The sequence below is a fragment of the Papaver somniferum genome, chromosome 4 (genome assembly GCF_003573695.1).
Source record: "Papaver somniferum cultivar HN1 chromosome 4, ASM357369v1, whole genome shotgun sequence".
Lineage (NCBI taxonomy): Eukaryota > Viridiplantae > Streptophyta > Magnoliopsida > Ranunculales > Papaveraceae > Papaver > Papaver somniferum.
Genome location: NC_039361.1, coordinates 104,522,421 through 104,545,446, shown reverse-complemented (window position 1 = coordinate 104,545,446; position 23,026 = coordinate 104,522,421). Strand labels below are relative to the sequence as shown.

Sequence of the window (23,026 nt, the reverse complement as noted above, 5' to 3'; positions counted from 1 at the left end):
TTCCTAAAATAACAAAAACGGCTTTCTAAAACCCTAAATGATGGAATTTAGCTAAATTTGGACGACCGTGTGGATATAAATATGGACATGTCTTGACCTTTAGGTCGTTCCCTTTCAAAATGGACACTTCTTTAGCTAAAATGTGACACTCGAGTTCTTAACTTCCAAATAATCTAGCTCACGTGCTATAAATTATTCATCTGCATCAGATCAGTTAGACTCAAGCCATACTTGTACGTAATGCATCATCCGTGTGATGAAAGTGGCTTATGCAAGATCCCTTAACTTGCGTACCTATTTACTTTCTTTCCTGACCATGCCCAATGCGCAATTGGTGCATGCCTACGTCGAACGACTTGATGAAGTATGAACATCCAAGGAATGAACTACAACTTACCTCATCAAGTATGTCAACAATCATTTATTTCCTCATTTTGCCAAGCCAGATAAGATGAGTTACCATAATGTTCCAATTACCTCGCAGTTAGATGATATGAGCGCCAAGGTGCTAGACCACTAATGTTGTAACTCATTGCGACTTCCTACATACCCTTCTTCTTACCTTTAAGGGATCAACCACTAATCGTAGTTCGTCGACGTCGGGAAAAGTAACTAAAGACAACTTGTGTTGCAATGCCAAAGGCAAGAAATAACATAGTTCGTATATGCGAAGGAGACTTTCGCAAGATATGCACAAGGTCGTACATAACTGATGTTTCCTCTTTCTTGAGTTAGCTTCCTCAAGTAAGCAACACCTGATAATGATGCTTACTTATCATATACGCTTTACCAACTAAGCTACAAACTTAGTGGTGCATTCCTCCTCAATGCACCTTCAACCAACTACCCCTCTCTCTATATGTCTTATTGACATTTTACAAATTAAAATTCTGGACACTTTGCCACTCACCAAGTACCACTTTCTCGAGGAAACATCCACCACTTCCTCGAGGAAACCATCTATCACTTCCTCGAGGAAAACGTCCCCAATTAAGGAAGCCTCACAAAATAATCGTTCTGAAGCATCATTAATGCTTCCACTAGTAAGCTTCACAAACTTAAGATGAGGCTTCATCTTGTTTTATGACGCATCTTTGATTGCACGTCATCCGAAAAGTGCCGGTGTTACGATTCAGTACCAAAGTTATCGTTATTCCAACAAAAATCAACCACATTTTTCAACTAATCTTCAGTCCAAATGACCTCACACCTAAAAGGTATGTTTTTAAACTTCATAGCATGATTGGTATCAACCAACATGATAGCATTATGAACATAGTTCAGGTAAGGGAGATCATAAACCCGAGCATCAAGAAAGCTTTTCTCCCAAAGTTATTCACCATCGTACTGTCTAATCTTCCACTTATGTTAATGACACCAGTTTTAAGATCCTTCCATCCGTAGAAAACCCCCCTTCACAATAACATAATGATTTTATTAGAGTAGGATACTATCAAGTAAGACATCCCCTATCCTGCTACTTTAGATGGGAATAACCCAAGTAACCCTGGAATAAAAAATATGCAGCTCCAAAAATGCCCTTCCGCCGTGTCTGATGCAAACGGATGGCTTCAACTCATATGTACTAGCCTACTAGGTCTGACCTGGACAGGGGCATCTTAAAACTATTAAAGCCTCAAACCTACTACTCTTCGGAAAGAACAAAACGGAAAAACACCATTAGCAGCTGCCTCCGCTGCTGCTATCATCTTCATCTCTCAGAAGAAGAAAGAGAAGAACGCTACTGGTATAATCTTCTTCTAGGGTTACTTCTTCTTTCCCCTCTCTGTAAAATCTCTTTGAATGGTACAAAAACCCTTGATTGATGTCTTTAAACCCTAATTCTTTTTACTTAAACCCTATAAAGTTTTGATTTTTCCTCAAGTAAATCAGTTTCTGCACAAACCCTTTTAATCCGAGCTTGAAAAATCTTGTTATTAGTCTAAAGAATCGTTCTTTTTGTGATACTAACTAGCTGGGTTTTGATTTTTTGTTTGTTCTAGGTGTTGCGGAGATAAAAAAAATGTTAGTTTTGTTTGAAACTCCAGCAGGGTTTGCCCTGTTTAAGGTTCTAGATGAAGGAAAGCTAGATCAAGTTGAGGTAACAACTGCGATTCTGCTCTTTAATCATACTTTTTCAATTTGGGTTCTTCTCATTTGTCTCATAATCGATCTCTTTTTTGTAGGATTTGTGGAAGGATTTCTCTACATCAGATTCAGCTAGAAAGGTATTGTTGTTTTTTCTGTAATAAATTTCCCCTGTTTGTTGAATTCAATTTTTATGCGTTGCTGATTTAATCATGATTCTTATGCTTGTAATCAGATTGTAAAGTTGAAAGCTTTTACAAAGTTTGAGAACACCGCGGAGGCGTTGTCAACTGCTACATTGCTTATTGATAGCAAGCCAAGCAAGGGTCTTCGTAAGTTCTTGAAAGCTCATTGCGATGGAGAAAAATTGGGAGTAGCTGATTCCAAGCTTGGAAATGCCATTAAGGAGAAACTGGTATATCTCTTTTGCTTAGCATACTGCATTTTTCGTGTCAATTTGCTTATGGGTGTGCTTTAATGATGTTTTCTTGTTTCAGCAAATTGATTGTGTGCATGATAAATCTGTGATGGAGCTGATGAGAGGTGTCAGAAGCCAGTTGTCTGAACTTATTTCTGGTCTTGGTGTTCAAGATTTAGCTCCAATGAGTTTGGGTTTGTCTCACAGCTTGTCTAGATACAAGCTTAAATTCAGCCCGGATAAGGTAAAATCCACTCTATATTTTACGTGTTTGAGTATGTGAACTTTCAAGGGCTTTGTTAGCCTTCGATGACCTGTCTTGTTGCTTGTATTCTGGATAACAATTTTGCATGATGAAATTGTAAAAAAATCATTTTTATATGTTCTGGCGGGCATTTTATCATAGATCAGAAATGCTAAAGTTAAGACTGGACAGTAGATTGAAATTTCCAAGCCCTTTATATGATGAAGCAAACTTAGGATTTTTGAGTTCAGTTTGGTGGTTTTAGTTACTCCGTTGCTGGATTTCGTCTTTTCAAAGACTCTGGAAAACATGGGTCATTACTCATTGGAGACTCTTTCATATACCTTGATCCTAGAACTTAAAGTTTTTACTCAATAAATATCGAGAGATGCATCCTTCTTATCCCCTCAGAGCTCTATTGAATACTCGGGATAATTGTTTTGCATGATGAATTTGTAGAAAATTCATTTTTGTATTTTCTTGCGTCTTTTTTTTATTTATTTCATTGATTAAAAATGCTAAAGTCAAGCCCTGGAAAGTGGTTTACTTAGGATTTTTGAGCTTCCTTTGAATTTCATAAAATAAATTAGGATTGAAATAGTTGTTTGGATTTATGAATTGCCTGTGAGGATCAAACTTATTTGGAATTACCGGCTGATTGCTTTGATGTTAACCTTTGGCTGTTTTTCTGAGGCACTCTAAATCATATCTTAAGTTTTAAGTTATAAGTTAGGATTGAAATAGTTGTTTGGATTTATGAATTGCCTGTGAGGATCAAACTTATTTGGAATTACCGGCTGATTTCTTTGATGTTAACCTTTGGCTGTTTTTCTGAGGCATTCTAAATCATATCTAAAGTTAGTGTTTTTGATTTGGTCATTCTGTACATGTTATTTATGACGGGGATGGTTTTCTGGCTGAAAGCCTCCTTACTTGTTGAAGCGAACAAATCCCTGTGTTCGTAAAATTTATGGTAAACGTCGGAAATTAAGTTCTGTTGACGTTGTTGGTCCTCTCCGGAGTTTCACCGTTGTTTGAACGGTCCCATATTCCATCGCCTTGGGGAGCAGCGTTGCGGCCATTACCTCTTGGGACTGCCCATGAGACAGATATTCTTTTAGTTATGTCTTGTCCCTCAATGAACTTCAGTTGGATTTCGTCTTTTTACATTTTGGAAATGGAAAACATGGGTCATTACTCATTTGAGACTCTTTCTTTTACCTTAATCCTGTAATTTGAATTTTTCTGGGCTCACTAAGTATGGAGAGTAATCCCTCAGTGCTCTATTGACCCCCTTCGATAGAGATTCTTAACATTGATAGTAATGGTAAATTGTCCATCCAGGTTAATGAGTAATAATGTTGTATTGACGTATATGTTGGAATAAATTTTCTTTCATACTGCTTGGTGGCTAAATTTCTCAGCAGAATGTCTCTGTTGATCATCTTTTGTTCATTGCTTCTCCTATATTTAGGTTGATTAACTTTGCTTCTTATTTGCTTCTCCTATATTTAGGTGGATACCATGATCATTCAAGCTATTGGTTTATTGGATGATCTTGACAAAGAGCTTAATACATATGCTATGAGGGTTAGGGAATGGTACGGATGGCACTTTCCAGAACTTGCGAAGATTGTATCTGACAACATCTTGTATGCTAAAGCCGTGAAGCTGATGGGAAACCGTACAAATGCTGCAGATCTAGATTTCTCCGAGGTAGATGATTCTCTTTCATGCTACATATTTATTATATGAAAAGTATTTTTCAGGTTATGGGCGAGCTGTAGGTACTGATTTGTTCTATTATTTCCAAAGTTTGGGGTTTTTGAAGTCCTCGTTGTATTGTTTCTTTAGGTCTTACCAGAAGAGATTGAGACTGAATTGAAAGAGGCAGCTGTCATCTCTATGGGAACCGAGGTCAGTGAATTGGATCTGATGAATATCAAGGAGCTCTGTGACCAAGTGTTGTCTCTTTCCGAGTATAGAGGCCAACTCTATGATTACTTGAAAAGCAGAATGAACACCATTGCCCCGAATCTTACTGCCCTTGTTGGAGAGCTTGTTGGAGCTCGTCTCATAGCTCATGGTGGTAGCTTGTTAAACCTTGCTAAGCAACCTGGAAGCACTATCCAGATTCTTGGTGCAGAGAAGGCCCTCTTTAGAGCTCTTAAGACCAAACATGCTACACCCAAATACGGGCTTATCTACCATGCTTCGTTGATTGGTCAAGCTGCTGCGAAACTCAAGGGAAAGATATCTAGAACTCTGGCAGCCAAAAGTGTGTTGGCCATCAGATGTGATGCTCTAGGAGAAGGCCAAGATAACTCCATGGGTCTGGAGAATCGTGCCAAGGTATGAGATCAGAACTTTTACTTTTGTACTTTCAAAATATATCTATTGAACCCGTTTCTGATTAGGATGTTCTTGTGCAGCTTGAAGTACGGTTGAGGAATCTCGAGGGTAAAGAACTGGGTCGTTCTGCTGGATCCACTAAAGGCAAGGCCAAGATTTCAGAATATAACAAGGACCGGAAGAAGGATACAGGAGCTCTCATAACTTCTGCTCAGGTTGGTTTGTCTCCAGTTACTTTAAGTGATTTAGTTTACCAGGTGGCTATCGTTTACTGATGGTTGCTTTGTGTGTGTGAAGACCTACAATTCCTCAGCTGACGCAGTACTAGGAACACCAGCACCTTTGGAAGATTCTGATGTAAAGAAGAGGAAACAAGTAGAGACAGAGGAACCAGCTGCTGAGGTGGGAGAGAAGAAAGATAAAAAAAAGAAGAAGAAGAAGAAAGAGGAGGTTGAGGAGATAGAGGTGGAAACACCAAAGAAAGAAAAGAAGAAGAAACGGAAGGCTGCTGAAGCTGAACAAGATGTCGAACAAGAAGATGGGGTAGCAAAGAAAAAAAAGAAGAGAAAGCATGAGGAAGAAGAAGAGGCAGAAGCTCAAAGTCAGAAAAAAGACAAAAAGAAAAAGAAGAAGAAGAGCGATGCTTGATTTTAAGGTATTATTGGTACGTTCTTGTGAAATTATCTAAGTTTTGTGTTTTTTTGTCTTTTTGATTTTGAAGCTAGTATGTTCTGAATCGCATCCCCCTTTTTGTTATCTTAAATCTTAATGAGCTGAGTTAAACCTAGATGAAAAAACAGTATATCTGCTTTTGTTGATACTATCATTACAATAACTGCTTGTTAATCTTTATGTTCTGGTACTATCGTTAGAACGGCTCTGTTTGGACTTTGATTTTTAGGTACCAAAAAAGTATATTTGTGCAAAGACTTTAACTAGCATTTTCTTTGTTTTATGCAGTTCTGGAAGAAATGATCTGTATTGTTCCAGAGTTGTCCCTGTCGGCTTTGTTTACCAGGAAGGTCTTTTTCTTTTGCAAATGACACCGCCACTTTGATCAAAAGCTGGAAAAAAAAAATGTATAAATGAGTTATCTTATGTTTTGCTTTTCACTTGTTGAGAGAGGAATGGTTTCTTTATTTTATTTTTTTTGTTCAGATGGTTAATGTTATGAAACCATTCTCTTTAGTGTTTCGAGGAAGTAGGTATCAAGGGAATGTGTAACTTACTGAGATTTGCTAGCATATATAAATTTAGTCAATGATATTAAAGTTAGTGTAGTGAAGTTCGGAATCTGCGCAGGTGACTACACTTGCACCATTATTATTAGGGAACTGTCAAGGAGATGAGTTTCTGAAGTGGTCTTGGCCGTTATGGAGGTGTATTAGCTGTCTGATTGATGAACACGACACTACAATTTTTCAGAAGGTCCTCAGTTGAAGCAGTTGGCTTTGCTTCTTTAAGATTAAGAACCATTGTAATGAAAATAGGTCGTGATAACGTTCGTTTGGTACATTCAAATCAAGAAGAATTTGCAATTGAAGAATGGAAGAACTATACTCTCTACCGATTGCAACAACAGTTTGGATAATATAAGGAAACTGTTTACAATAGCAGTAAAAAAGCAACTTCTCAATTGCAAGCATGTCGTTAAGGATTTGGCATAACCCATCACTATCTTATTAATGCTCTGGCACTGCTACATTATATAATGTGAATTGTTCGCAATCTGCAAATTACAGGACTGAATTAGAAGAGTTAACAAGCTTGAATCTTCCTTGTTACTCTTTCTTGGTGTAGAACATAAAACTTTTATCAAAGATTAGAACATTTGGATTGGTATAAAGTTTGGAGGTTTTTTTTTTGAGGATATCTCAATTCTTGTGTGTCCTAAATTTTGTCATACTTGCAAGATTATTGGTCATTTAACTACAGAATGTAGAGTTGAGCAGAATAAAACTAAAGCGGATAATGCATGAGGTGATAATAGTCAAAGGCAATTTATCACACCAGCAAAGCATCAACAAATCCCATTTGATATTTGTAATGTTTCAGAAAGAGCAGACGAAGATTCTATAGTGAATACTATTCATGAAGCACAAATTATCAAGTCAACTACAGGAAACAATATTTTGCACAAAGGAAAAATTCAGTCCTCTTGAATGTGAAGAAGGTGAAATAGTAGAAGAAGCTGTCATTAAAGAAGTTCCAAAAGTTACAACACCAAAGGAAGTTAATAGTTTAGAAAATACAACTATCAAGTATGTAGATGGAAAAACTGGTCAAGTATCCAATGAAACTGTTAAAGTGACCTCTTGGTCTAAAATAGTTGAAAAGGGAATGGTCTCTAATATTGCATCCTCATCAACTACTACAAGTCCATCTGATCCAGTTAAGGTAACTAAACAATTTCCAGCCAATAATAAATATAACTTCGAGAAAAATCAAGGAAAAGGAGGTACCAAAAATCCTCCTCCTCCTGTTAAATGAAGATAATATATTGGAATATCAGGGGCCTGAGAAGACCTAGGGCTCAGGATAAACTAAGGTCTTTGGTGCATCAATTTAGTCCTTTAGTGTGGATTGCAGAACCAAAAGTGAAATGCATTGCTTCTTTTTGTGAAAAATTGAACTTAGCTGGGATGCAGAGCATGGTGATTCACAACTCCTCTTAAAATAATAAAGGTAACATATGGTTATTTTGGAATAAAAATATTTCAACTCCTCAAGTAATTTATGTTTCTAGTCAAATGATCACAATTAGTATTGGAGATGTTCTTGTATCTGGAATTCATGCTCATGTCAAGAAAGTTCAAAGAAGATTCTTATGACCTGAAATGAAAATAATCAGTAATTTAAAAAAACCTTGGATTGCTTTGGGTGATTTTAATGCAGTCATTTCACAAGATGAAAAAATTGGTGGTAAACCTCCTAATAGATCTTCAATGTTAGACTTCTCAACTTGTTTAGAAGATTGTGAACTTATTCAAGCTCCTAAAACTGGATTGCAATTTTCATGGTCTAATTGTCAACAAGGAAAAAAACAGAATTTTGTGTACTCTAGATAGAGTTGTGTTTAATCAACAATGGTTGCAAAAATATGGAGATTGGGGGTATAAAGTTGGTTTGAGAATTGTTTCAGATCATGCTCCATTATTAGGAGGTTGCTCTAATATTCCTAAACCACACAACGTTCCTAGAAGATTTCAAAAGATGTAGATTTATCATCCAGAGTTCTTTTCAGTAGTCAAGGAGTGTTGGTCTCAGCATATTTCTGGTGATCTTGCTTACATCTTTCTGCAGAAGTTAAAAGCTTTAAAAAAAGTATTAAATGACTGGAACTGGAATGTTATTGGTAATTTCCAAGTTAAAATAAAAGAAGCAGAAGAAAAAGTTAAAGTGGCAATGCAACATTCAGATAACAATCCCTTTGATGAAGATGCTTTACACAACCTAGTGACAGCTCAGAATGAGCATGCTAGTAGAGAAGTGCAAGCTAATACTCTTCTAAGGAAAAAATCAAGAGAAAAATGGATTAAGGAAGGTGCAGCTAACACTCATTACTTTCATACCAAGATGAAAATAAGACAAGCCACAAATCTAATAAGTGAAATTGAAGATGGTCAAGGAAATATCATCTCTGATCAAGCCCTTATTGCTGATTTATTAGTTCATCACTTTCAACAAAAATTTGAGTTTCAAGAGGTTCATATTGCAGACAAATTGTTGGATGTTATCCCTTCATCAGTTACCACTTCAGATCAACCAATGTTGGATGCACTACCAAGCAAAGAAAGTGTTCCTGGTCCTGATGGCTTTTCATTGCAAATAATTAAAAGCATCACTTTTGAAATGGATCCAGAAAGTGCTCCTGGTCCTGATGGCTTTTCTGGTATCTTCTACAGGACTTTTTGGGAAATTATTTGCAATGATCTAGTAGCAGCAATTCAATTCTGTTGGGAAAGAAGATTCATTCCAAAGGGTCTTAATTCCAACTTTTTACTTCTTATTCTAAAATGTCAAGGAGCAAAAAAAGCAAATCAGTTCAGACCCATTGGATTGAGTAATGTGTTATTCAAAATCTTCACTAAAATTATCACTACAAGGATGAATAATCTAATGGTGAAATTGATATCTCCACAACAAACAACTTATATTAAAGGCAAAGAGATGGTGAATGAAATGAAAAGGAAAAGAAGAGGAGGTAATGTTGCTTTCAAACTAGATATATCTCAAGCTTATAATTTTGTTAGCTGCAGATTTCTTTTTCAAGTCTTGCAGAAATATGGATTTTCTTCTTCATGGTGTAATTGGCTTCTAACATTATTTGAATCAGCAAAAATGTCTGTTATGGTCAATGGTGGCTCTTGTGGATTTTTTTCAGTGGGTAGAGGTTTAAAGCAAGGTGATCCATTATCACCAATACTTTTTGTGCTAATGGAAGATGTACTCGGTATGAACATCTCTCATCTAGTTGAACAAGGTAAAATACTTCCAATGGTGGTTAAGAATGGTATTCATCCAACTCACCTCTTCTTTGCAGATGATGAATTTATATTTTGAAATGGAGCTAAGAAAACTTTGAACAACTTATTCACACTGCTTGATGAATACCAAGCTAGCTCAGGTCAGTTAATAAATAAGGAGAAAAGTAAGTGCTTTATAGATGGTGTCACTTCAATCAGGAAACAACAAATTTGTGAAATGGTTAATATGGAATTATCTAAATTTCCTGATAAGTATTTAGGTGTAATCTTAGCTCCTGGAAGAGTAACTTCAGCTATGGTCTGGCCTGTGGTAGAAATGATTCAATACAAATTAGCTAAATGGAAAGGTAAACTGTTATCTTTTGCTGATAGATTGGTACTTGTAAAATCAGTTTTATGCAGTATTCCATTATATAACATGACAGTTTATAGATGGCCTGCTTCTGTCATTAAAATTTGTGAAAAGTTGATCAGAAATTTCTTATGGTCTGGTGACAGTGAAGTAAGAAAGTATAAAACCTTTTCATGGAAAAAAGTCTGCACACCTTATAATGAAGGAGGTCTTGGTATTAGAAGGTTGGAAATCATTAACAAAGCCTTCCTAATGAAAATAATGTGGAAGATGGTAAACTCTCAAAATGAATGAGCTTTATTTTTTGCTGCTAAATTTAAAGAAACCTGTTTTGAGGCATATTGAATTTTTTTGAGGCATACTAAATAATGCCAAAATAGGTCACTAAATAAAAAACAACATCACCCCTTATCCACTCTTTTTGATAATGACATAATTATCCTTATATAATTAGTGTTAATGTTAACTAGGAATTTTAAGAATTGATTAAAAATTAAATTATTAGTGGTAAATTGGTATAGAAATCAAATTTATGTGGAGAGTTGGGGTTTTTAGGAGGAAAAAGAAGAAGAAGTTAAAAAAAAACTTGGGTTTTAAGATTTTAGGGATTAGAAGTGACCAAAATGTGTGATTCAAATCAGAGGTAGACTTTTATACAAGGTTTAATGTCCTTTTTATAAGTTGAATCTGTCAAAAAATTAAATTTTTAAAACCCAGATCTACTGACCAGATGAACGGTTCGGCTGATAACTTCTCAGCCGAACCTCTGTATTTTGAAAATATACCTAGGTTCGGCTAACAACTTGTCAGATAAACGGCTAACAACTTTACTCTGTAACTGTTTTTTGAAAATATACCTAGGTTCGGCTAACCCAGATCTACTGACCAGATGAACGGTTCGGCTGATAACTTCTCAGCCGAACCTCTGTTTTTTTGAAAATATACCTAGGTTCGGCTAACAACTTGTCAGCCGAACCTAGGTATATTTTTGAAACACAGAGGTTCGGCTGACAAGTTATCAGCCGAACTTTACTCTGTAATTCACTAATTTAGGTTCGCCTGATTCCAATAAAATCGTTGTTAGCCGAACCAGGGTGAATTCTCAAAAAACAGAGGTTCGACTGACAAGTTATCAGCCGGACTTCACTCTGTAACTTACGAATTTAGGTTCGGTTGATTCGAACAAAATCTAGCAAAATCGCATTAGCCGAACATAGTATTTCTCTAAATCATATACTAGATTCGGCTAAAAATTGATATTCCAAGATCAGCCGAACTGATCTTCTGAAAACCCTAATTTCATCTTTGAAATCATATTTTATCGATCAAACAAAATAAAATCAATCTAAAACAAGATGAGTTTGTTACAAATGCATTCTAAAATACATCTAAGAGCAATTGAGATTTGGATTTCGCACTCCAACATCGCTCACTTCGATTTGTGTGCTTTGATTGATTGATTGCTTGATTGAATTGGAGTCCAAGATGTTTAAGTTTAAAGGTTATTTTGATTTTTGATTTTAGGTTTTTGAGGATAAGGGCACTCTAGTAATTAGATTGTTTAAGAATATATAGGTAATTGCACTATCTTTAGACACCCCTTATAAAACCATCCTAGATGGGATAATAAATAAGTATGCCTCAAAAAAAATCAGTATGCCTCAAAACAGGTTTCAATTTAAAAATAAACAAGGTCAGTGGTTTGAAAACTAGAAACAATCATCTGTCTATTCTGGACTGAAATGGGCTTGGTCTACTTTAAAAGAAGATATCAAATGGAGGGTCGGTGATGGTACTGATATTTCAGTGTGGTTTGATTCTTGGTATGAAACTTTTCCAATAATTTCTCAAATAGGGTATTCTGATCTTGTTAAAAATAATATGCAGATGAAAGTGAATGATTTGATAAATGACAATAAATGGGAAATTCACAGTGAATTGCAATCTGTTTTTAAGATTAATAACATGCCTGGAATTGGTGGAGGAACTGATAGTATGAATTGGAATGGTAGTTCTAATGGTAAATTTACTACTGCAATGGTAGTGGAAAAGCTAAGATTCAAGAGCAACAACTGGTATGGCCTTCTTTCATTTGGAAATCTTTTTTACATCCCTGTATTGCCTGCAATGTATGGAAGCTGTTACAAGGAGTATATATAGATGATGACACAATAAGGTTATGCAATGCCTTCTAGATGCAATGTGTGTGAGACAGAACAAGATAATATGGAGCACACTTTATGGCAATGTGATTTTAGTGGTCAGATCTGGAATTGGCTATGTTCTGTCTTTGCATTTCCCAGACCATTATCATTTACATAAGTATGTACTGCAGCAAATCATCATAGCCCACTAGTCAAGGAGATCTGGTTTACAGCAGCCTGTGCTACTATGAGGGAACTATGGTTCCAAAAGAACTCAATTCTTTTTGACAATGGGAAGGTCAATATTCATAAGTTCAAGAGCAGAATTCTTCAGGTGGTACATGAAGGGGTATAAGAATGAAAGGTAATAGATGGGCATATAACTATGATTCCCAAATAATATCTTTTTTCAATTTGAGCTCGAGAATAGCTTGTCAAACAACATAGTTTACTGCTTGTTTTTGTTTTAGCTTATTTTCTTCCAAGCCTGAAAATTGAACTTCTGTAAGTTTGGTGTGTGCCAGAAGGAAAGAAGGTTAAAGCAAGGTCAAGCTGATCCTAGCCAGAAGAAAAATAAATAAAAAGAAGTGTCTGAGCCCAGGTTCGAACTGGGGACCTTTAGTGTGTGAGACTAACGTGATAACCACTACACCACTCAGACATTTGATGTCAAACTAATCTAAGCAGATACAGATCACTTATATCTTCCTCCCTGGTTGCTTGGGAAGTCGGAAAGCTGAATTCCTAGGGGAAAGTTTTTTACGGGGTTGATTTTTTTGATTAATTTAAATTGACAGAATTAACCTCCAAGCTAAACTCAAACCCAGTTCACAATCGGAATCACAGTTGAAGTCCAACATCAATTCTTGAACTCTGCCGCTCTCAGTACCTTAACATCAAAATCATCTCAAAGTCTTGAAACCATATTGCTACAGCCCCACATTCAAGCTACAAATATCAACATTACTTTGCTGTCAGGAAAGGTGAGATTTTGTTCTATATTTTCGAATATCCAATTCTTGTTTACATAAAGTTCACGTTTTTTTTTTTGTTTTGGTAAAAAAAAAACACTATAAGTATGTAAGGAGTTTGATATATTGCTTCAATGAGGATGGGAAAATTTGTTTTTATGGTTTCCCATCTTAAATGAAACTATCAAGGAGTGTTAGTAATTATCAATGATATAATAAAAAAAGGTTGTTTTTTTAACACTGAAATTCTGCTGTGTACTTGTAAGTAACTCATACATAGAACTCCTGTGAAGTAATAGAATAGAATATGTATTACATTGAGTTCCTTGAACTAAGAATTTGGAATTTCTAGGATTTTGTAAAAGGATTTGATAGCCTAAGGAGTTAGGACTACCCTTCACAACTCGAAGTTAATGTATTCTTATTCCTTGATTTGCACCTGATACTGATAATGGGTTCAATCTTATAGTTATTCACCATGGGAAAACGGGTGTGCAAGGCAGATATTATTGTAAGTACATCTTTGTTAAATTACATTTTGCACAAAATTCAAATGTACTGTTTTTTGTTGTCAGTATAATTTCTTTTTATCTTATTGATGACCATTTAGAAATCGCTGTGTTCTTTTCTAATGTTTTTCTTCTACATAATGTTCCCCTGTTCTCTTCAGATGCCTGTTGCAACTTACATTATTGTATCCCATCGAGTTTAGTCGTGCTGAGGTTTCTCTAGACAAGCAGATTGAGTAAGAGAAGAGTAGAAATTTGTTTATAACAGTTGAGATAAATCCATTGAGCCGCGCATCTCTGTTGTTTCTTCTTTCCATTTCATATTCTCTCCACATGACAGCAGATATAGATTCATCACCTGCACAACTGCTAATTCTCAAGATATCTTGCTGGTCTGAATTTCAGAATTGACGAGAGTAGCTTACCTGCTTGGAAGAAGGAAAGAAGAGGGCAACATCTGCCTGATATCATGTAAAAGATACTGTTAAGCACACTAAGATCGAGTTGAAGGCACTAATTCTTTGAGATTAATCCCCCATTCTTCTATAGTTTTTCAGTTTGTCAACTATTTTGGAAGGTTGAGTTGGGCATCACATCTTTATACAAATGATGTCAAGGAGTAAGCAGATTGGTTCCCTTACCAAGTCTGCTAGGTCATTTTTTGTTAATGGTTCTCGGAGTAGCGGAGCGGAAGGAAGTCCTTGTCCTAATCCAGAAGATGAAACTTATGCACCGAGGAAGCAGCTCAGAAATAGAGGAGTTTTGCTTCCACATAAGGATCTCACTGTCAGTTCCAAATCCTCAACAAGAGATGGAGCTATACTTTCTGGAGATGCAATTGGAGCAACTGGCTATAAGACTGAGAATGGTGCTAAGCCGGTTTCTACACATGTTATATCTCTTCCGAACCCTTCACTGAAATTGGGTTCTGGAAGTTCTGTAGGAAGTGATGTATGTGGTATTCAGAAAGATTTGTCAACTGCTTGTGTTTCAGATCAGTTTGTCAAAGCTGGTATTACTGCAGTTAGCCTTCTATCTGACTTGGTAAATTACAAGCTTCCTTTATCAGATGGGAAAGAGGTACTTCACAACAACACAAACTGCATGCTTGATCCTTCAAGGCCCATCTCCAGCATAAGACCATCGAACATAAAACCAGTGAAAAGAGAGAGTTTCGTCATTGTTGATAGAAGACCAACCGTTGATGAGATAGGACGTGGTACAACTTCCAACGTTCATTATGATGCTCAAGCAGAAAAGTTTGCTCCACTGAAGATTACAAGTACAAACCATAGCTCAAGCAACAATATCCAAGATAATTCAGCTAAGAATCATAATATACCTTCTGGTACTCGATATCTTCAGAGTCAATCTGAGCAACAGAAATCCAAACTTACTTCTTTCCGTGTTGTTTCAAATCCTAAGTCCGGACAAGCATCAGAACCTAAGGCTGCAGGAAGTGCTTCTGAAAGCATTAGATCTGGTTCAAATAATGTTCAGAAGCCTTCAATGTACGCAAGGAAGCCAGCAGGTTTTATCCCATTGACTAGGCATAATGTGAACACTAGGCATGCTGTAGAGCGTGTTTTTAACATTTTACAGCAGCATAACTGGGGCCCTTCTGCAGAAGAGGCTCTCGAGAAACTCAATTGTTCGTTGGATCCTTATCAAGCCAATCAGGTCCTGAAACAGCCACAAGATCATTCAACTGCTATAGGGGTTTTTCAACTGGTTGAAAAGTCGTCCTGGGTTTAAGCATGATGGGTATACTTACACCACAATGGTTGGCATTCTTGGGCGTGCTAGAAAATTCACTTACATAAATCAATTACTGGATGAAATGGCGAGAGACGGGTGTTTACCAAATGTGGTAACTTATAATCGTCTGATTCATAGCTACGGCCGTGCAAATTACTTGAATGAAGCATTAAATGTTTTTCATCAGATGCAAGAAGAGGGCTGTGAACCAGATCGAGTTACCTATTGTACGCTTATTGACATCCATGCGAAAGCAGGTTATTTAGATGTAGCAATGGACTTGTACGGGAAAATGCAGTTGGCAGGTCTCTCTCCCGATACATTTACATACAGTGTCATTATCAACTGTCTAGGGAAAGCTGGGCACTTGGCTGCTGCTTACAAGATCTTCAACGAGATGGTTTCTCAAGGTTGTGTTCCTAACCTGGTCACGTACAATACAATGATTGCTCTTCAAGCCAAGGCAAGAAACTACACTTGTGCCTTAAAAATTTACCAGGACATGCAAAGTGCTGGATTCTTACCTGACAAAGTTACATTCAGTATTGTCATGGAGGTTCTTGGGGTATGTGGACATCTGGATGAAGCAGAAGCTGTATTTGCAGAAATGAAGCAGCACAATTTGATTCCAGATGAACTTGTTTATGGTATCTTGGTTGATATGTGGGGTAAGGCTGGCCATGTCGATAAAGCTCGAGAATGGTTTCAAGCAATGCTTAATGCAGGCCTCCGCCCTAATGTCCCTACATGCAATTCTTTACTCAGTGCTTTTCTCCGAATGCAACGGTTAGCTGATGCCTATGATCTGCTGCAAAGTATGTTGAGGTTAGGTCTGCACCCATCTCTTCAGACCTATACTCTGCTCCTCAGCTGCTCTACTGATACAACATTTCATATTGACATGGGTTCTTGCTGGAAACTCATGGCAGTTACTGGCCATCCTGCCCATACATTTTTGGTATCAATGCCATCATCAGGACTCGATGGTGGACAGAACGTGCGACAACATGCAAGCAACTTCCTCGACTTGATGCACAGTGAAGATAGAGAAAGTAAAAGAGGGATTGTTGATGCGGTGATAGATTTCCTCCATAAGTCAGGTCTTAGAGAAGAGGCTGGATCAGTTTGGGAGGTAGCGGCTTTAAAAAATGTGTACCCAGATGCAGTTAAAGAGAAGAGCTCCTGCTACTGGCTTATAAACCTTCATGTTATGTCAAATGGAACTGCAATTACAGCATTGTCAAGGACTCTTGCTGGGTTTCGTAAGAAAATGATTGCATCAGGTATTGGGCCAAGCAGAATTGATATTGTTACAGGCTGGGGCAGGCGTAGTAGAGTCACTGGATCATCTCTGGTCAGACAGTTCGTGCAGGAGTTGCTGGATATGTTTCAGTTTCCATTTTTACCCGAAAATGGCAACTCAGGCTGTTTTGTAGGCAGCGGGGATTCTCTCAATCAATGGCTACACCAATCACGTGTTGAGCGAATGCACCTACTGTAGCTAGCTACTGGTACTCTTCCTTCATTTACGGGGTTCATGCCATTTTGCAGTTCGTCATGAACATGGGGACATATTGGGTGTTGTCAATTTTTGTTAGTTTGTATATAAATAATTAGGTTTTTATTTCACTGCTGCTATCTGTTATCATCTGCATCTTCTATTTCCTCACCATTATTATCTAATCGTGTTTAAAGGCAAGTATGGGATTTGATGAGCTTGTGCCATGAGTGGAAATAAGATCACATTTCCTTTGCTGCTTGAAGACATTTTACAGCAACTGTATGAATCTGATTCGATTCCACAAATGCAAGTGGTGAAGAGTCCAGGGATTATCATACGGGTATAGTGATGTCTGGGAGAGAATGAGGGGACTTCAATGTGGAGGTGAGTGACTTGATTTATACCTGTTTTGATGGCGAAGGCCCAATTTTTTCTGTTGTTAATATCTTTAGTTTGGTTAACAAGATCCTGACAAGTAAACACTTGCTCAAGGACTAAGACCTTGGACTTTTTATGTGACAAATCAGCTGTGTGAAACTAGTTGTAACAACCTTAGAGCCAGACACTCTTGATGCTGGAAGTTATTAGTCTGAGCTTTGAATTGCCATTATGAATTGTGACCATCGGACAATGCTGCAGGTTAATTTTGTTCACCTGCTTCTTGGGTGTGTGGTCGATAATTTAACGTGGCACATGCTTTCCTGGCCGTTACTCCTTCAACTGGGTGGAGGAGAAGCTGATGGTAAACTGTAATTGAATAACATCGGGCAGGGATTTGCAATGCGGCGTCTGTTGCAGCGATTTTGAATGTGGCACTTGTCATCCCTCGCTTTGAATACCATAACATCTGGCAGGATTCAAGTGATTTTGGAGATAACTAAACATTTAATGTCCGCACTTGAGGGCCATGGAGGGTGATCAGGGAGCTACCTAAGGTATTGATGGATCAGGGAGTTAAGTTGGGCTCCACTATGCAATTATTTGGGAGAAGTCCAATCTGTCTTACTCTTGCATGAAGGAGTTATCCACATAGCCCCGTCTGCGAACAGACTGGTGATGGAAAGTCCACCCACTTTTCAGTATGCTTGACCAATTATAAAGAATTAAAATTTGCTGATCCCATCTCAGCGCTTGCAGAGCAGTTGGTTCCATGCATGATTGAGAAGAGCGCCAAGACTGGTGGAAAGTACGTGGCAGTCCACCTTCGTTTCGAGGAGAATATGGTGGCCTTTTCACGCCGTGTCTATGATGGAGGGGAGACTGAAAAAATGAAAATGGAAGCTGCTCGTGAAAAAGGGTGGAGGGACATTCAATCGCGAAACGCGCATAATTAGGCCTGTCCTGAACCAAATCAACAGAAAACTCCCCACGACTCCCTTAGAGGTGGGGATGATGCTTAGGGGTATGTGTTTCGATAACAACACTTCAATATTTCTGGCATCTGGCAGAATATATCTGGGAAGGAATTTAGCTCCTGTACTTCAGATGTTCCCTCTTCTGAAGAGTGCTTGTGCCTGGAGGGATCTTCATATTCAACTCTTAGGTAATTTCATGATGTCCAGGAACTGGATTAGTGTTACCTGCCATATAAGAGACATACCATGTTCGCGGCTTCCGTATTTTGTGCACTCATCAACCATTCACCAGAAGTTGCATACAGCATGCTACTCTCTGACCTGAGTACTCCAAAACAGGGCTCACGTGTTCCAAGAACTTGCATAGTGTCAAGTCATGTTGTATTATGGCCAAGTCCTAGTGTGTGATTGTGGCCTACAACTCGGCCTTGCCTCGAGTTGTTTCTTCATTCATATTTTCTTTTTCATGACATTTAGGAAGACCTCGCAGAGGCGGTTGTGCCTTGGGGGGCATTGTATGGGAACTTTGTCCAGCATATGCTGTAGCCCTTTAGTATCATGACCATTATTACTGGAGCTTTTTGTTTTTATTATACATTGAATGGTTGCTGAACTTAAGATATTTACAACTGAACGGGGCTACGCACACCAATTTTGGTGCATTCACTTTGAATCCAGAAAAAGGACATCCATGACATGACTCTAAAGTCGCAGACATTTTAAAATCCAGCAACCAGAAACTTAAATCTGACAAATAGGTCCTGTCAACAAAGAAGATTAGGTGAAGAACTGAGACGAGCTGTAATACTTTCACATTTTTCATAGAGATTGAAGCACATGGTATATTCAGATAGTTCCCTTGTAAAGTTCAGTATTAAGACCACAAGCAACACATATGCACACCCCTTCATCACTCAAATACACACTAATCAGAATAATCAAAGCCCCCAACTGAAATTCAAATTCAGTTATACAAGCATACATATGTTAATATTAGATTAGCTCTATTTAACAAGTGATTTCTTTCACTATAAATTATGCACTAAGCTCCTTCACTGGGACCGTTCTTCTTCGTCATTGTCATTGTGTACTGCTCGTTAATTAGTGAACTTCAACAAACGAGAGAAGATCTAAGAGATGGAGCACCTGAGACATGAGTGCATGATGCCCATCGAACAACTGATTCAGTGATTAGATCAAGTTGCTCGAGCTCCCCTAGTCCAATTGTATGGTGTCTCATGTTGTGGATACTTAGCACTCCAGTGGCACTTGTTGTTCCTCCAAACCTTCGGATCACAGTTGGGTTCTTGTTGTTCTCAGTTTCACCGCCGCCACAAACTAAACTATTAGAGGAATCTGGAGCAATGAAAAGCTTCCCAAAGCTGGTCTCTGCACAAACCAAAAGGTGTTTCAGCTTTTGAACTAAAAGCATTTCTTACTATGAAGTTTCGCAATATCCAGAAAATTAGAGTAAATAGGAGAAGTCGGGTTACCTCTACGAATCTCACAAGCTGCTGAACTATCTATTCTGAAACTTAATGGGTTACAGTTCACTTGATCGACTGGAGAACTTGGTCCGAAAAATGCAAAGCTTGTCATCGAAGCAACAGGGGAAGAAAAGTCTAACACGCTTGATTCACCACAACTACGGAATGAAAAGCCTCGAGCTACAGAACAAGGAGTTGAGGCATCAACCAAGAATGATGAAAATGACGATTTGCAAGTGAACGCAGGAGAATGCCCTGGCTGTGACTCTGAACCAAAGCTAAGATCTTGTCTAGAGATAAAGGTGGTGGAGGAGAAAGATCCCTGGCCCATATCCATATCACCACAACTTACGTTTTGGCGTTCACAGTATTCGTTCTCCATCTGTACACACTCATTCATCCAAGAGTGATCTGCAAGGAAGTAAATGTCAATATTCTGGAGATCACAAAGAGAGAATTCTTTTACCAAGGATGATGTCTTGCATCATTTAGACGTTTCAATTTATAAAGCCAAGGCAAATTAGAGAGAAACAAAATGCTATCAACTTTATGCTTGTGACATTTATAAGAGCCAAACAACATTTGCTTGCAGATAACATTTAATTCATATGCGTATTGGTGCTCAGAAAAAGTACAAAGTTGCTATTTTTGTTTTATCTGGTGGAAGCTGAGATAATCAGTTAATATGTATACATGGCACATTCATTTCTAGACAAACTTGTTTACTGCTACATTGTACAAAAGCGAAGGAACGCAATACTATATCAAACTATCTTTACACAGTAAGATTTTGCAAACAAAGTTTCTCTCTGTCAAGAAATAGAAAATAAGACAATCATGTGAGAGATTCGGTCAAGTACTGAACTTCATATAATGTGATAACCACAAAACATTTGCTGTAACTGTTTTGTAACACCAGTTGGTGCTATCCCATATGGAATACTTGTCAGATTATGAACTACTTATCAGAAATTTCTACACCATGTCTTTAATAAAATAGTTCTGATGTGCGCTATTTAGATATTCTGATTGTACCATCTACTTTGATTTGACAGTTTGATGGAGATAAAGCTGATAGATGAAAGACTTTATTCCAGAAAGGTACACTTCTTGCTATCAGAACATTTGCATGCTTAAGTTAGAACAAAGGCTACGTACGATGAATATGATATTTAAACCAACGTACAGAGTCAAAAATATACCAACGTACAAAGAAGAGTAAGGAAGCAACATACCGAGCACTTGAGTTGCAGTTAGCCGTTTTGCAGGATCAGTACAGAGCATTTGAGTAACCAAATCCTTGGCAGATGCAGATACATGATCCCAATGTTCAGAGGGGAACCGCAGATCAGCAGCCCTGACAGCATCGAAGATCCTAGACTTGGTTTTCCCCCAAAATGGAGGCATCCCACAGAGGAGAATGTAAAGGATAACACCAGCACTCCAGACATCGGCTGCCTGGTTGTAACCCCCAGCCAATACTTCAGGAGCTATGTAAAATGGACTCCCAACAGTACCATTAAGTTTCTGCCCTGTTAATACGAAATTCAAACTTAAATACCAATTGATGGAACTCTAAAACAATAAACCAAGAAAATACAATCTTGAATAAAGAAGAATGAAACAAGAGAGATTACCGGGTTGAATATAGGTTGCAAGACCAAAATCGGCCAATTTAATGGGTGAGGATGTATCCTTTGTGGCCAAAAGAATGTTTTCAGGTTTCAAATCTCTATGAACAACACCCTTGTCATGGCAATACATAACCACCTGCATCAGATGCCGAAAAAGAACTCTAGCATTGAACTCAGAGAACTTCCCATGTTTCTCCAGTCGATGAAAAAGTTCCCCACCAGCACAAAGTTCCATTACCAAATGCACATAATCTTCATCTTCGTAAACAGCCTTAAGATTCACAACATTTGGATGCCCAGATAACCTAGTCATTATCTCAATCTCAAGCTTAACACTTCTAAGATCATCAAGTGTTACTAATCTCTCTTTCGCTATAGATTTACAAGCCAAAATCTCTCCATTTAATTTATCCAAGCAAGCACGAATAACACCAAATTGCCCCCACCCCAATTCATCCCCCAAACGATACCGATCTTCCAACCGAGCAATTTGTTCTGTGTTCAGAATTGTGTCAACAAGTGTTGAAACTCTATAACAGCTGCACGGTTCAATCAACGCCGAATTACTACTGTTGCTCCGCGCAACATCCATACCACACCTCTAAGAACTCTTTCTAAAATTATAACTTACAATATCTGATGATCTTATAATACAACATCCATACCACACCTCTAAGAACTCTTTCTAAAATTATAACTTACCTAAAAATTTGTAAAAACAGTACTAATTCAACAAAATGTACTAGTCAATTTCTCAACTGTAGTTGTTGAAGTTTGACAGTTGATCTTAACTTAATGTACCTGGACAAACCCTTTATAGATAATTGAAGATCAAAACCCCCCACAGAGCTTAAATTATATCTTTACACTCCCTTTATGTACTTCCTGTTAAATTTCCAAAAAAGAAAAACATTCCAAAAATAATCAGCTTTCTGAGTTTCACAAAAAAACCCAATATAGAAACCACTAAACCCAGAGGGGAAAAGGGTACCCATGAACCCTAAAACACTAAAAGAACCAATTTTTAGGGTACCCATGAACCCTAAAAAAGAGACCAGATCTTGAAATTACTACAGAAATTCAAAAACAAACGAAAACCCAGATTAAAAATGTGAGCTTTAAAAGATCTAATGAGAGAAACGAACCTGGAAATTGTGTCATTGAGGTCTGATTGGAGGAGCTCTGTGTGTTGAGAGCTCAACCAAAGACCTTCAATGGAGTTTATTGTGTTTTTTGTCTGTCTGTGTTTTGTTGTTCTGGCGGTTCTCTCTTTTTCTCTCTGGTTGGCCCAAATTTGTGAAATTCATTCTGCTTTTATTATTCAAAGACTGCGATTATTATTTATTAGAAACTCCTTATCAAATATTTATCTTCACTGAAAGCCCTTGTATTAGTGATAATATTATTTTTACGTCCTTGTGTTTTGTCTTTGGTCAACGCGTTTTTGAATTATTTTTCTTGAGCGAGTCGATATAATATTACTTTAAATACCTAATCGACCCATAATTAAGGAAGCTTAATTTTTTTATTTTTGGAGTTAGAAACCTCTTTTTCAACTTTTTCTTTGTGTAAAAATACATTTGTTTAGTTTAACGGTTTGAGTTTCAAATTTAGGGTTATGTTTAAGTGGGGTTAGGTAAGCTTGCTTAGTTTCACTAATCAAGAATAAATAAAAATTTAATTGAACATCTAGAAGGTAAATGAGTACTGCAAGAATCCTTTAGGA

General features: G+C 37.5%; 2 protein-coding genes, 1 long non-coding RNA gene, 3 other non-coding genes and 1 pseudogene across 7 annotated transcripts; 5 read left to right on the top strand and 2 right to left on the bottom strand.

The window, feature by feature from the left end:
* Positions 1-1,598: 1,598 nt before the first annotated feature.
* LOC113276234 (probable nucleolar protein 5-2) lies at positions 1,599-6,387 on the top strand. 2 transcript variants are annotated; one of them, XM_026525811.1, is made up of 10 exons: positions 1,599-1,747; positions 2,004-2,101; positions 2,187-2,228; positions 2,324-2,503; positions 2,586-2,750; positions 4,266-4,466; positions 4,605-5,102; positions 5,183-5,317; positions 5,400-5,757; positions 6,063-6,387. In XM_026525811.1, exons 2-9 carry the CDS (start codon positions 2,024-2,026, stop codon positions 5,748-5,750), a joined length of 1,650 nt encoding a protein of 549 aa, XP_026381596.1. In that variant the 5' UTR covers positions 1,599-1,747; positions 2,004-2,023; the 3' UTR covers positions 5,751-5,757; positions 6,063-6,387. The 2 variants fall into 2 exon arrangements, with proteins under 2 accessions (XP_026381596.1, XP_026381595.1); XM_026525810.1 differs by having other exon boundaries at positions 5,400-5,766.
* On the top strand, positions 3,369-3,450 carry LOC113276909. Its single transcript, XR_003324700.1, has one exon. It is a non-coding gene; the product is annotated as a small nucleolar RNA snoR77Y (small nucleolar RNA).
* Positions 3,512-3,593, top strand: LOC113276906. Its single transcript, XR_003324697.1, has one exon. It is a non-coding gene; the product is annotated as a small nucleolar RNA snoR77Y (small nucleolar RNA).
* A 6,286-nt stretch (positions 6,388-12,673) lies between the features above and the next one.
* TRNAV-CAC lies at positions 12,674-12,746 on the bottom strand. The gene has a single exon. It is a non-coding gene; the product is annotated as a tRNA-Val (tRNA).
* Positions 12,747-12,924: 178 nt separating this feature from the next.
* On the top strand, positions 12,925-14,360 carry LOC113276232. The gene is made up of 3 exons (XR_003324197.1): positions 12,925-13,068; positions 13,526-13,567; positions 13,727-14,360. It is a non-coding gene; the product is annotated as an uncharacterized LOC113276232 (long non-coding RNA).
* Positions 14,361-14,499: 139 nt separating this feature from the next.
* Positions 14,500-18,726, top strand: LOC113276231 (annotated as a pseudogene).
* Positions 18,727-18,972: 246 nt separating this feature from the next.
* LOC113276230 (calcium-dependent protein kinase 26-like) lies at positions 18,973-22,591 on the bottom strand. The gene is made up of 5 exons (XM_026525809.1): positions 22,446-22,591; positions 21,304-22,185; positions 20,902-21,198; positions 19,673-20,077; positions 18,973-19,568 (listed from the first exon to the last, which is right to left on the bottom strand). Exons 2-5 carry the CDS (start codon positions 21,890-21,892, stop codon positions 19,291-19,293), a joined length of 1,569 nt encoding a protein of 522 aa, XP_026381594.1. The 5' UTR covers positions 21,893-22,185; positions 22,446-22,591; the 3' UTR covers positions 18,973-19,290.
* Positions 22,592-23,026: the final 435 nt, after the last annotated feature.